Source organism: Oncorhynchus nerka, linkage group LG12 (genome assembly GCF_034236695.1).
Source record: "Oncorhynchus nerka isolate Pitt River linkage group LG12, Oner_Uvic_2.0, whole genome shotgun sequence".
NCBI classification, from domain to species: Eukaryota; Metazoa; Chordata; class Actinopteri; order Salmoniformes; family Salmonidae; genus Oncorhynchus; species Oncorhynchus nerka.
Window position 1 is genome coordinate 22319728 of NC_088407.1, and position 13839 is coordinate 22333566.

The window sequence follows — 13839 nt, forward strand, 5'->3', positions numbered from 1 at the left end:
AGAGTTACCTCTGCTGTGGAGGATAAGTTCATGAGAATTACCAGCCTCAGAAATTGCAGCCCAAATAAATGCTTCACAGAGTTCAAGTAACAGACACATCTCAACATCAACCCATCAGAGGAGACTATGTGAATTTGGCCTTCAATGTCAAACTGCTGTAAAAACAAAAACACTACTAAAGGACACCAATAATAAGAAGAGACTTGCTTGGGCCAAGAAACACAAGCAATGGCCTTAAGCCGGTGGAAATCTGTCCGTTGGTCTGACTCCAAATGTGAGATTTTTGGTTCCATCCGCTCTGTCTTTGTGCGACGAGGAGTAGGTGAACGCATGATCTCTGCGTGTGTGTGGTTCCCACCGTGAAGCAAGGACAAGGTGTGATGGTGTAGGGATGCTTTGCTGGTGACACTGTTGGTGATTTATTTAGAATTCAAGGTACACTTAACCAGCATGGCTACGACAGCATTCTGCAGCGATACGCCATCCCATCTGGTTTGCGCTTAGTGGGACTATCATTTGTTTTTCAACAGGACAATGACCCACACACCTCCAGGCTGTGTAAGGGCTATTTGACCAAGAAGCAAAGTGATGGAGTGCTGCATCAGATGACCTGACCTCCACAATCACCCGACCTCAACTCAATTGAGAGGGTTTGGGATGAGTTGGACCGCAGAGGGAAGGAAAAGCAGTCAACAAGTGCTCAGCATTTGTGAGAACTCCTTCAAGACCGTTGGAAAGCATTCCAGGTGCAGCTGGTGGAGAGAATGCCAAGAGTGTGCAAAGCTGTCATCAAGGCAAAGGGTGGCTACTTTGGATAATATAAAATATCTTGTGTTTTGTTTAAGACTTTTTTGGTTACTAAAAGATTCCATATGTGTTATTTCATAGTTTTGATGTCTTCACTTTTATTCTACAATGTAGAAAATAGTAAAAAATCTAGAAAAACCCTTGAATGAGGAGGTGTGTCCCAACTTTTAAATGGTACTGTATATGTGTATGTATGTATACATTAATCTGGTTTGAGGAACAATACATTCAGAATCTATTATCTACTCTTCTTTACTGCTTTAACTTATTTTCATTTTCAGAAACACCATTGTGATAAATCACTGTATATCACCATGTATAACTTTGAGAAAATTAAAATGAATATATTTTGTCTTGTTGTTTAAAGTGTGCGCAGGCCTAGTTTGTCGACACATGTTGGTATCGTGTTTGTTAGGGATGGGCATTTGAAATGATTTCACTCTTCGGATAATATGACATTATTTCTGCTATCAGGATAGTCGACATTGAAAAACGCATTTAAAAAAACACTTGACAAGTCAGAATGACACAAACGTCAAAGGCAGGCTATCACAACGGACAGGCTGCAATTCTCCAGTAGTTTTTGGCCAACAGCAACGGTGAAAGAGAAGTCTGATTTTCGCCATGATTGATGGATTCTGTTTGAAATGACTTTTCTGGTGAGTGTTTTGCATTGCTCTGGGTCAGGTTTTGTGGAACCGTGGCTATGTACGCGACAGTCATTTCTATTTGAAGTGGAGAAAATAGGTTGTCAGAGTTGACTGGAGGACTAAATGCGCTAGCTCAATGCACTGTCATCAAAACTAAAAATCAACAGTTCAACTGTTGTTTTATTAAATAAAGAATTTCAATTGTCACGGTGTATCCCTGTATGTAATAATGTCTCAATGATCATTTAATTTAGAAAAAGTTTTCATTGTTAACCCCCCAAAAAAAAGGTCAAATGAACACGCACACAAGTAAAGGAATACTGAGGTTTGTTCGGATTTTTAAATATTCAAATAACCGTGATCGTCTGATGTGTGTGTATGCGCGTCTAAATGTGTACTTTTGTAGACAACGAAGGAGATGCTGTTGCTTTAACTGAACTGATCTGGATACGTAGAATTCCAGTACACATTCAGTCCTCGTTAGTATAGTGGTCAGTATCCCCGCCTGTCACGCGGGAGACCGGGGTTCAATTCCCCGACGGGGAGGTAAGAATTTTATTTTCGTTATACTTCTGCTTGTGAGAGAAGCCTCATTGTAAAATGACCTTCAGTACTTGTCTTTACTCCACTATAGCTACTCTACAGTGTCGTTTAACCCACTTGTCAAATGGAGGGTGGTGGCAAAGTTCTGTTGTTTTATTACTGTAGATCTTGACCGTTCTGTTTTGAAAATATAAATCTCACTCAAAGGACCATGTCATTGTTATCGATCTGGCTAAGGGACCTTCAATTAAGAATCTATAATAGATTACCACGGTATGAGTCATAATACCTGTAAAACCTAGCAGTCAAACATGAAAATGGTTACAATTGTTTTTCGACCATACATTTTTCCCAATGGGGATTTTGGTAATACTTCAAATAAAGTCAGTGTTTTGCGTAAGCTTACCCCGGCGTGACATTTTTCTAACTGTGTAAATTTCTCCCAGACAAGGTGACTTTCATGAATAAATTCACTTGTATTTACCCAGCCCAAAATGAAATAGAGGCGTCACTACAGACAACCTGGTTTGAATCCAGGCTATCACAACTGGCTGTGATTGGTTAGTCCCATAGGGTGGCCCACAATTGGCCCAGCGTCGTCCGGTTTTGGCATTGCTTTCTTAGCACCCCTCTTGAATTGCGATGTTTTTTCCAAGATTCTAGAGCAGTGAGTAGATAGCCGTATACTGTATAACTTTGTGCCATTTTGAATTAGTGTATAGAGTCAATTTAGCGACTTTGACGCTATATTTAGCGAGTATTCAGTCCCTTTCAGAGTCTTTTATTGGTAAGAGGCTAACGACAAACTCTGCTACTTTTCAGGCTGCCTTGGGGAGTTTTGGGGTTTTGATAGTATTTAAAGATAAAATATATCTTTAAGATAAACCATGTAGTATATACGTCTGTTCAGATCTGGATGTTACCCCTCTGTTTTGCTATACAATTATGACTGAAAGCTAAATATTTCTCTGTCCGGATAAGATGATAGAATTCTTGCAACCATGTAACTGCGGAGTGATTGCCATGAAATGAACGTGATCCTTGTTCCACGTGTGTCCTGCTCCTAGCAGCTTGGTCTCTGTGGCGCAATTGGTTAGCGCGTTAGACTGTTAATCTAAAGGTTGGTGGTTCAAGCCCACCCAGGGACGAGTGTTTTCCATTTGTTGAGCTCTGTGATGTCAGAAGACTTTCCTGTAGTGTAAATTTGATTCCGTGTGTATCTTCTCCTGTATCCTGTTTTTAGATGTGATTGGTGAGTTGTTGAATGTAAAAGAGGAAGAGTGTTATATTTTCCATCCTAGTAAAATGGGTGTCAGTGGCCTGTGATCATCAGTTGCTGAATAGCTTCACCATATATCTAAACTCCATATATAATGAGATCACAGACAGCAAGGGGTCAAAGGTCAGCTTTCTACCAACTCCATGTCTGTGGCGCAATTGCTTTGAGCCTTAGACTGTTAATCTAAAGATTTGATTGATGTGTTTGAACATACAACATGAGAACAGTTGCATTGAAACCACTGGTAAAAATGGGAGGCGGTGGCCCGATTGGGTATATAAATAACTACAGAGGGTAGGTAGTGCGTACGGCCCAGTACATCACTGGGGCTCAGCTGCCCGCCATCCAGGACCTCTACACCAGGTGGTGTCAGAGGAAGGCCCTAAAAATTGTCAAAGACCCCAGTCACCCCAGTCAAAGACTGCTCTCTCTACTACGGCATGGCAAGCGGTACTGGAGTGCCAAGTCTAGGACAAAAAGGCTTCTACCTTGTTTTTACCCGCAAGCCATAAGACTCCTGAACAATTGTTTCTAGCCTGTCTTTTTACTGTTGTTTTATTTCTTTATTTACCTATTGTTAACCTAATACCTTTTTTGCACTATTGGTTAAGAGCCTGTAAGTAAGCATTTCACTGTAAGGTCTACTAGATGTTGTATTCGGCGCACGTGACAAATAAACTTTGATTTGATTTGAAAGCAAAGGCCTGTGGTTTTATTACTGCATATCTTGACCGTTCTGTATGGAAAATCTGGCTCAAAGAAACATATTTTGGAATATAGATAAGCATCCTGCCCGAAGGACCCTATCCTCATTATATATTAACAGTGGTGGAAGAAGAACACAATTGTCATACTTGAATAAAAGTATAAATACCAGTGGTGGAAAAAAGTACCCAATTTTCATACTTTAAAGTCTTTTTACTTAAGTACTTTACACCACTGTATATTAATCTGGCTCGACAGACTATATCATTTAGCTATGTATTGTATATGTACAGTACCAGTCAAAAGTTTGGACACACCTCATTCAAGGGTTTTTCTTTATTTTGACTATTTTCATCATTTTAGAATAACAGTGAAGACATAAAAACTATGAAATATAACATATGGAATCATGTAACCAAAAGTGTGAAACAAATCCAAATATATTTATGTTTGAGATTTAAAGTAGCCACCCTTTGCACACTCTTGGCTTTCTTTGTTATACTTCTGCCTGTGAGAGAAGCCTCATTGTAAAATGACCTTCAGTACTTGTCTTTACTCCACTATAGCTACTCTACAGTGTCGTTTAACCCACTTGTAAAATGGAGGGTGGTGGCAAAGTTCTGTTGTTTTATTACTGTAGATCTTGACCGTTCTGTTTTGAAAATATAAATCTCACTCAAAGGACCATGTCATTGTTATTGATCTGGCTAAGGGACCTTCAATTAAGAATCTATAATAGATTACCACGGTATGAGTCATAATACCCGTAAAACCTAGCAGTCAAACATGAAAATGGTTACAATTGTTTTTCGACCATACCTTTTTCCCAATGGGGATTTTGGTAACACTTCAAATAAGGTGAGTGTTTTGCGTAAGCTTACCCCGGCGCGACATTTTTCTAACTGTAAATTTCTCCCAGACAAGGTGACTTTCATGAATAAATTCACTTGTATTTACCCAGCCCAAAATGAAATAGAGGCGTCACTACAGACGCCCTGGTTTGAATACAGGCTGTATCAGAACTGGCTGTGATTTGTGAGTCCCATAGGGTGGCGCACACTACTGTGTACTGATATGGACAACCAGTGGAACAGGATGATGTTGTGTGATTAACTGATGCGCATTGGTTGAATTCCAGGACACACTCAGTCATTAGTAGTGGGCAGTATCCCCTCCTTGAACTGTATGCATTTCCCCCCCTATTACTACAAAACTCAGTGAAAAAAAGATTGACAACTTTTATTTTTTTAACACTTTATACAGCATTCAAACATAGAAATAAAGAATAACAATCTTCAAATACCGATTTTTATCAAGTCTTCATTCTAAGTCTTCTAGACTCTGTCTACCATTGGTTAAACCTGCCAGTCGAAGTCTGAAATAATAAACATATTCATTCTCATTCAAATTAAGACTAATTTGATTATAGCTGCTACAGTGATATACAGTGTCATTGTCACACTTTGCATATGAGCTTGTTTTGTTCTGTAGATGTAAGCTTGAGTATTTATGGTTGTGTGTGTGTGTGTGTGTGTCTACAGAGACAACCAGTGGAACAGGATGTTGCGTTGTAAACTCCATGTAGAATGAGATGACAGACAGCCAGAGGGCAAGGTTCAGTCATTAGATTCTGGAACTTGAAATCTTTAGAGAATCAAATGTTGTTGTTCTTCAGTTCGACTGCCTCAGTTCTGGGACAACCCTTTTTTTGGGGTCTCTCCTCATCCACACCAGTCTGGTCCAGGGACGTGTTCAGCAGGGCACAACATTGTGGCATTTTCTGATATAAATATGTTACGTAGAACTAACACCCCTCTCTGACATAGAATAATTAATCTCGGGTCCATTCATAACAGTTCTATATGCATCTTTCAACAACATTTAGGCTTCTGAACATAGTCCTGGTCCAGACTCTCCTCTCATTGGGAAGATTTCAATTGTAATCTCATGTCCTCTCTCATCCCCTCCTTCTCAAAACCCATTGGGAGAAGGTCAGAGGGAAGGGACCTCTGGCTTTCCCATCCAATGGGTTTTGAGAAAGAGACAATTGTATACTCCTCATGTCCTCTCTCGCCTTGAGATCTTCCTCTGGTATCCCCTCCGTCCCTGTCCCAGCAACTCAGTCTCTGTGGTGCAATCAGCTACTTTCGATAACGTTTAGACTACAGAATGTGACCCTGGTCCTGACTCTCCTTCTGTCCGGGTTCTCCCTCCGTCGCAGTTTGTATAGTGGTGGTGGTCTGGGGGGCCTGGTCAGTAGGTGTGGTGGTGGTCTTGGGGGCCTGGTCTCGTGGTTGTGAGGTATCCAGGGCTAGCTGCATGGCCCAGATGCTGAGAGGCCTCATGTAGGCCAGGGAGCGGTAGATGCCCTTCTCACAGTAGGCCTCCGGGGTCTGAAAGGCCATGCCCAGACGCTCCCACACCGTCCGGTAGCAGCCCTCTGCTGTACGTAGACCCTCCTCCAACATACCCTGACACCGAGAGAGGGGTTCAGAGGTGAGATATTAGTTTTCCATGATTGGTAAATTGATAAATCGATTGGATTGACATAGTACATAGAGGTGGGTTTGGAGGTAAGATATTTTGGTTTGAAATGTGGAAGATGGGAGAGGATTGGATGTCATATCTGAAAATGTTACATTTTGTATTATTTGTTGAATTTACTGATATGACAGACTGAGCAAAAAAAGTTTGTAGTAACGTGAACTAACATTTACATTTAAGTCATTTAGCAGACGCTCTTATCCAGAGCGACTTACTTGTATATCGCGCTGGTCCGTAAAATTGACCTTATTTTAGCGCCCAAAAAACATAATACTTCCAGATCAACTGTAATTATCAATACCATTGTAAAGCACAATTTCTCCCCTTTCCAACAAAATCAATGACCATTAATCAGAATGGACTGTTAAATAGGGCCGATTTCAAGTTTATTTCAATCGGTAATCGGCATTTTTGGACACCGATTATAGCCGATTACATTGCACTCCACAAAAATATCTAGCTTGTCCTGCGTTGTATATAATCGATGCCTGTTAATTTATCGTTGAATCACTGCTAACATGAATTTCTTTTAACTAGGGAAATTGTCTCACTTCTCTTGCGTTCTGCGCAACAGAGTCAGGGTATATGCAGCAGCACCTGGCTCATTGCGAACTGTGTGAAGACCATTTCTTCCTAACAAAGACCGTAATTAATTTGCCAGAATTGTACATAATTATGACATAACATTGATGGTTGTGCAATGTAACAGCAATATTTAGACTTAGGTATGCCACCCGTTAGATAAAATACAGAACGGTTCCTTATTTCACTGAAAGAATAAACGTTTTGTTTTCGAAATGATAGTTTCTGGATTTGACCATATTAATGATCTATGGCTCGTTATTAATGATCTATGGCTTATTATATTATAATTAAGTCTATTATTTGGTAGAGCAGTCTGACTGAGTGGTGGTAGGCAGCAGCAGGCTCGTAAACATTCATTCAAACGCACTTTCCTGCATTTGCCAACAGCTCTTCGCTGTGCTTCAAACACTGCGCTGTTTATGACTTCAAGCCTAGCAACTCCAGAGATTAGGCTGGCAATACTAAAGTACCTATTAGAACATCCAATAGTCAAAGGTATATGAAATACAAATGGTATAGAGAGAAATAGTCCTATAATAACTACAACCTAAAACTTCTTACCTGGGAATATTGAAGACTCATGTTAAAAGGAACCACCAGCTTTCATATGTTCTGAGCAAGGAACTTAAAGTTAGCTTTCTTACATGGCACATTTTGCACTTTTACTTTCTTCTCCAACACTTTGTTTTTGCATTATTTAAACCAAATTGAACATGTTTCATTATTTATTTGAGACTAAATTGATTTTATTTATGTATTATATTAAGTTAAAATAAAAAAGTGTTCATTCAGTATTGTTGCAATTGTCACTATTACAAATATATATAATTATACAAAAAAAAAATATAATAATAATAATAATAATAATAATAATAATTCGGCTTTTTGGTCCTCCAATAATCGGCATTGGCGTTGAAAAATCATAATCGGTCGACCTCTACTACATGATGCCCGTCACTGCATGATTCAAGAAGGCAATGAGCTCCGTCGGGTCTTTTTAAAAATGACAGGTGGGGAAGTGAAACTAATGCATGATAGTGAGAAGGAGAGATGTCGTGTGGGGAAACGGCTTTTTTCACTCGATCTGTCCAACTTATCCCCTCTAAAATGTAAATAAAACATTAAAGACTACTATAAATATATATTTATAGAGACTACTATATTTGGAGGTTTGAGTCGAATTGGGTTTTTAGGGCGGTACTAAAGTGATCTTCAGAAGTAAACAGCAGCTTTTGAGAGTCATGACAGCTTGCAGTGATGACGCAAAAAATGATTAGGTATTCCCCCTTACCCTGTCCCCTTCTTGTTTTTAAATGGTGAGAGAAGTGCTTCACCTGGTGGAGAGAGGCTCTAAGACAGAATGAGTTGCTTTATGCGTGCTATACGTTACGCCATGACACGTCACAATGTAACGTACAGCGTCGGAGGGGTCGGTTTTTCTCAACTTTTCTCCAATACTATAGCGCCATTACCATGTCAATCAACGCTTAATAGTTCACACAGCAAACTTTGATGTCAACACAGTCCCATTAGTTTTCATTGCAGCCTCGTTACTTAAAAAAGGTTTGTTGAAAAGGTCAGGAGGCTTCCCTCCCCTCTCCCCATACTGACTTTCTCACTCACTCACCTCATGGATCATAATAGCAGCCAGTCCGTACACCACTCCGATCCACACCTCGTCTGACTGGACACTGGAGTGGTCAGGTACCCCCTCCGGCCTCATACCGTTAACCGCACCCATCTGACCCCCAGCGAAACTCATCACGTTCAGGTCAAACACAGACTTCAGTGCACTGCGAATCTTCTCCTTAGGAAAGGCCTGGGGGAGAGGTAGTTTATTGTTTTGTTTGTGTAGTTAGATTCAATCAGTGTGGTCAGAATGCTATGTTGAGTCAGGATGTCATTAACAGTAATAATAATAAGTCATTTTAAGCACTTTAAGGCATTGTCACTTTATGTAATCAGCCAGATAAAAAAGGAATGCGCGATAATGTAAAGCAACAAAGTCACATTCCAATCAGTAAGAGAAATCTGATACAAATCCTAGTACAATCATTACTAGACCAATGGAGGTTGAAACATCAGTCTGATCAGGATCAAAATGTTCCTGTTTGCCCAGTTTGTGGCACTTGTTTGGTCAATCGTTTTTTATTAGGGTTTTAGTAGTCAACAATAGTATTACTATTTATGTCTTGGCTTTGTGTCTGACCTGAAACTGGCCATCTCCCAATCCAGATGCCCGCAGGAACCACTGGCCAGCACACTGGTCTGACATCACACTGTTGGAGAGATCCTGCCCACTACTGTCGTAGTTGTAGTACTGGCCTGAAGAGACAGAGACATAGTCAGCTTTTAGTCTTAATTATACAGCTAAATTAAAGCCAGGCTCTGAATGGTGTTTTTACTACGAGGCTCATCTCAAATACAGAAACAAAAACGTTTTTTCCAACCCGTCAGGGAATTGAAGCCCGGTCTCCCTGGCTCCCGCATGACAGGCGGGGATACTGACCACTGTACTAAACGAGGGCTGAAGTCATTTATTAAGAATACTAACTATAACATATCTGACACAGATCCCAAGCATATAAAACTCTGGTATAATGACCATAAATGTATGGTTGTCTATGATTCATGTACAATATAATTAATTAGTCATTTGTATTACAGAAGTTTAGTTGCTAGTTGTTTACTACAGAATTGTGGCTTAATTTCAAACTCTATAAAAACACAACATCACAAGAACACACTTCTTAGCAAATGTGTGACATTGCTGAAGAATGTGTAACACAAAACAATAATTGCAGCATTACTCCCTATTCATTACTGAACGTGCGCCGCCTACAGGCAGAAATAAGGTACTGACCATTCCACAGCAGCTTGTCGAAGGCGGCGCTCCCCCGGTCTAGTATGTCTCTGAAGCGCTGGAATGCAGCCTCATTGTTCACCAGCCTGGCCATCTTACACATCACACACACAGAGGCCAGCCACAGACCCCCACAATACGCACTGAGAGAGAGGGAGAGAGCAGATTATAATTCCTATAAACAAACACTAAAAAAGTAACACATGGAAATATTTAAATTACAAAGTGTGACCTCGCCTTATACATTAAAACACGCATGCAGTATAATTCCTGGTCGAAAACAGGAAGTTGAATTCTTTGATGTGACCTTAGAACACAGTCTCACCTCCCTGGGGTGCGTCAGGAAAGCAGCTAAAAATACAACTCCGTCAACGGACTTCGTCTTTTCCTGTTCGCCATCAGTGGGAACCTCTACTACAATGAGTATTGTTACAAGTTATGTCACGTCATTTACCAGCTCCCTCCCTTTTCCTCAGCTCTCACCTAGGTCCTGTTGCGGTCCATCCGTCGTAGGTCTGGTCGGCGTAGCCCGAGTTCTCTATCAGACCGTCTCCATCCGTATCAAACTTCATCTCTGACTCCATCACGGCCTGAAGGGGATATAATAACATTGATTGAATAATACAATCCTTATTATTGTAACTGATCCTATCAGCACTCATCCTGTGAGACTCCTTCCTACCTGGCAGATGGGCCACATGTCCTGGAGGTACTGTGTGTCCTGGGTCAGGTGGAAGTCTCTGTAGACCTGCAGGACAAACTTCAGGTTCAGGTCCTTCCAGTCAGCAGTGTCGTGGATTAGGTAGGCGTTGACACGCTGCCACGGCTCGTCATCTAGATCAAAATCAAACTTTATTTATACAGTAGATATGACAAAATAATTGTTTGAATAACCTTATTTACTATTATGTATTGATTTTTTATACTCTATGCGATGCTCACTGCACAGAACACAGGAATAAAAATTATCACAGTGAATTATTGTAATGTTTGTTTATGTGTCAATTAATCCCATAATTGATGGGTTGCCAACTGGCGATTTGACACAAATTCATTCATGCAGTTCAAAGTGCTTCACATACATATACAATAAGTGAGAAAGAAAAACAATATTAGATAAATATAAAATAAAGGTTAGATAATAGACAAGATACATAAATCTCCCTAGAGAACACAACTGATGCGCTCATTCTTATCTGATGGCTACCTCTGTACAGAAGGCAGACATGTTATTTAACGTAAGACAATGCAGATTCACTAAGACCGGGGTTACATTTCCTGACTGGGAGGAAGGAGTAGGCTGTCCTTGTAAATAAGAAATTGTTCTTAACCTCTTGAAACTAGGGGGCACTATTTTCATTTTTGGAAAATAACGTTCCAAAAGTAAACGGGCTATTTTGTCAGGACAAGATGCTAGAATATGCATATAATTGACAGCTTAGGATAGAAAACTCTAATAAAGTTTCCAAAACGGTCAAAATAGTCTATTGAATATAACAGAACTGATATTGCAGACGAAAACCTGAGGAAAATCCAATCAGGAAGTGCCTCTTATTTTGAAACCGTTGTGTTCCTATGCACCCCTACTGGCCATTGAAAGGGATATCAACGAGATTCCCTTTTCTACGTATTCCCTAAGGTGTCTACAGCATTTTGACATAGTTTCACGCCTTTATGTTGAAGAATGAGCGTAAACGACTACATTACGTAAGTGGCCAGCAGAGGGCTCAGAGTGATTCTTGCGTAAAAAACACAAAGGTAGTAATTTTTCCTCTCACTCCTACTGAAAAGCCAATAGTCTCGGTTGATATATTTTCAAATAGATATTTGAAAAACACCTTGAGGATTGATTATAAAAATGTTTGCCATGTTTGTCGATATTATGGATCCAATTTAGAATATTTTTCGGCGTTGTCGTGACCGCAGTTTCCGGTGGATTTCTCAACCAAACGGAGGTATTTCGGCTATAAAAATAATCTTTATGGAACAAAATGAACATTTGCTGTCTAACTGGGAGTCTCGTGAATGAAAACATCCGAAGCTAATCAAAGGTAAACGATTTAATTTGATTGATTTTCTTATTTTCGTGACCAAGTTGTCTGCTGCTAGCTGTACATAATGCTATGCTAGGCTATCGATAAACTTACACAAATGCTTGTCTTGCTTTGGCTGTAAAGCATAATTTCAAAATCTGAGATGACAGGGTGATTAACAAAAGGCTAAGCTGTGTTTCAATATATTTTGGCTAAAGAAAGAGGATACTACAATGATCACCTCAGCAAGGTTTTTTCCATGGTCGTGGAGCAGGGTGGAAGTACATCTAAAATGTAGTTTAAATAACCATCTGCATTTTAAATTTATTTTTAAAATTTATTTTATTAACGAAAGCATAAAGAAATACTATACCACTGTTTTGAGTTAGAAATGTAACACTTCAGCATCGAATACATTACAGGTAGGGGGATGTTCACACCTACAGTAGCCAGGCTATAAAGAGTTGATTGTCCTGATAACCAGGCTACAAGTGTTTGAAAACCTGTTTTCAAAATGTCCCCAGCTGTCCGTCACTACTGTAAATAAAAACAGTATCTTATTTACACTCTTTATTGTAACCACAATGTCACAAATGTGTATCTACCTTTCCAATTACTTTTAGAGCGTTTGGGATTAATTAGATTAATATTATGGTGTTTATATTCCAAGAAAAAGTGAAAAACCCTCGGTTTCCGTTAGGATGGAACGGAAAATATGGCGTTGTACAACGTGACGGTCAGGAGTAGACTACACAGTACTGGGCTATTTAGCTAAAGAATCCCTGTGTTGTGCGCGGACACACGGGAGAACGGGGTTCAATTCCTCAACTGGGAGGAAGAAGTTGGCTATTTGTTCTTAACCGACTTGCCTAGTTAAAATGTTACACACTAAGAGGATAACATTTCTACACCATAATTTTAGTCTAACCAATACCCAAACAGAGACTGAGTCAAAATGAAAATCTCATTGATTTATCAAGACCTGTCCCCATGCTCGTCTCAGAGCAGTACGAAACGGTGCTAAAATAGTTGTAGGCTAATGCTTCAAATCCTATTGCTTCGAACTTCAATATGCTCTTTAAATAAGACCTACACCACATTACACAACACTAGTGAGACTCATACGGTAGGCGACATATCGAAAAATATGACGTGACTCTCCGCCAATAATTACATATAGAGGATTCTAAATTAAAACCCAAAAAGACGCTTCATGAGTCTCCCGGTGGAGGCCGGCACGGGTATCTGTAGCAACGCATTTTGCATTGCGGTGGCTTAGACAGCTGCGCCACTGGGGAGGCCCCATCCACAAAGTATGAAAATACAGAGAGGTGTTGGTAAAGCTATATTGTCCTGCAAACAGCCCATAATGGGCTATTATAATACTTTACATGTTGTCCAGGTCAGGATAACCAAAACATTTCTTTATTAAAGACTATCAGAAAGAAGGTTGGTACTTATTTTGATGAATGAGTGACTCAGCTTTATGTAGGTGCCAGCTATACGACTGTGCAATCAAGTTGATAATATATATATATATATATATATATATATTTGGGAGGTTATTTAGTTTTCAAATAAAACAAAAAGCGATTGTAATCTGAATAAAGGCCAAAATAATATTTGTAAAGGCCAAAACATTTATTTCTGTTTTTATTTGTTTTTAGAGGGAGAGAGGTACCTGCTAGAACAGCGGGAATGTTTCCCTAGTCAGCGCCATTATTAGTGCAATGCCCCTTAAAGTGTTGCTCTGTACTACCCAGGGGTCCACCCTGTCACACTGAACCAGCATCTGTAGTAACACAGCTTGCACAGCAATGCAGAGTCTTA

General features: G+C 39.8%; 1 protein-coding gene and 2 non-coding genes across 6 annotated transcripts in view; 2 read left to right on the forward strand and 1 right to left on the reverse strand.

Annotated features, from left to right (window-relative positions):
* The first annotated feature begins 1931 nt into the window (after positions 1–1931).
* Positions 1932–2003, forward strand: trnad-guc (transfer RNA aspartic acid (anticodon GUC)). Its single transcript has one exon. It is a non-coding gene; the product is annotated as a tRNA-Asp (tRNA).
* Positions 2004–3074: 1071 nt separating this feature from the next.
* trnan-guu (transfer RNA asparagine (anticodon GUU)) lies at positions 3075–3148 on the forward strand. Its single transcript has one exon. It is a non-coding gene; the product is annotated as a tRNA-Asn (tRNA).
* A 2060-nt stretch (positions 3149–5208) lies between these two features.
* Positions 5209–13839, reverse strand: part of gba2 (glucosidase, beta (bile acid) 2) — a 34544-nt gene continuing 25913 nt past the window's right edge. For all 4 annotated transcript variants that reach the window (XM_029674305.2, XM_029674301.2, XM_029674304.2 and 1 more), the window contains 6 exons: positions 10659–10810; positions 10460–10566; positions 9977–10119; positions 9323–9438; positions 8741–8932; positions 5209–6455 (listed from right to left, as the gene is read on the reverse strand). In XM_029674305.2, the coding sequence (XP_029530165.1) occupies positions 6147–6455; positions 8741–8932; positions 9323–9438; positions 9977–10119; positions 10460–10566; positions 10659–10810 (1019 nt within the window). In that variant the 3' untranslated portion in view covers positions 5209–6146. The remainder of the gene's footprint in view (positions 6456–8740; positions 8933–9322; positions 9439–9976; positions 10120–10459; positions 10567–10658; positions 10811–13839) is intronic.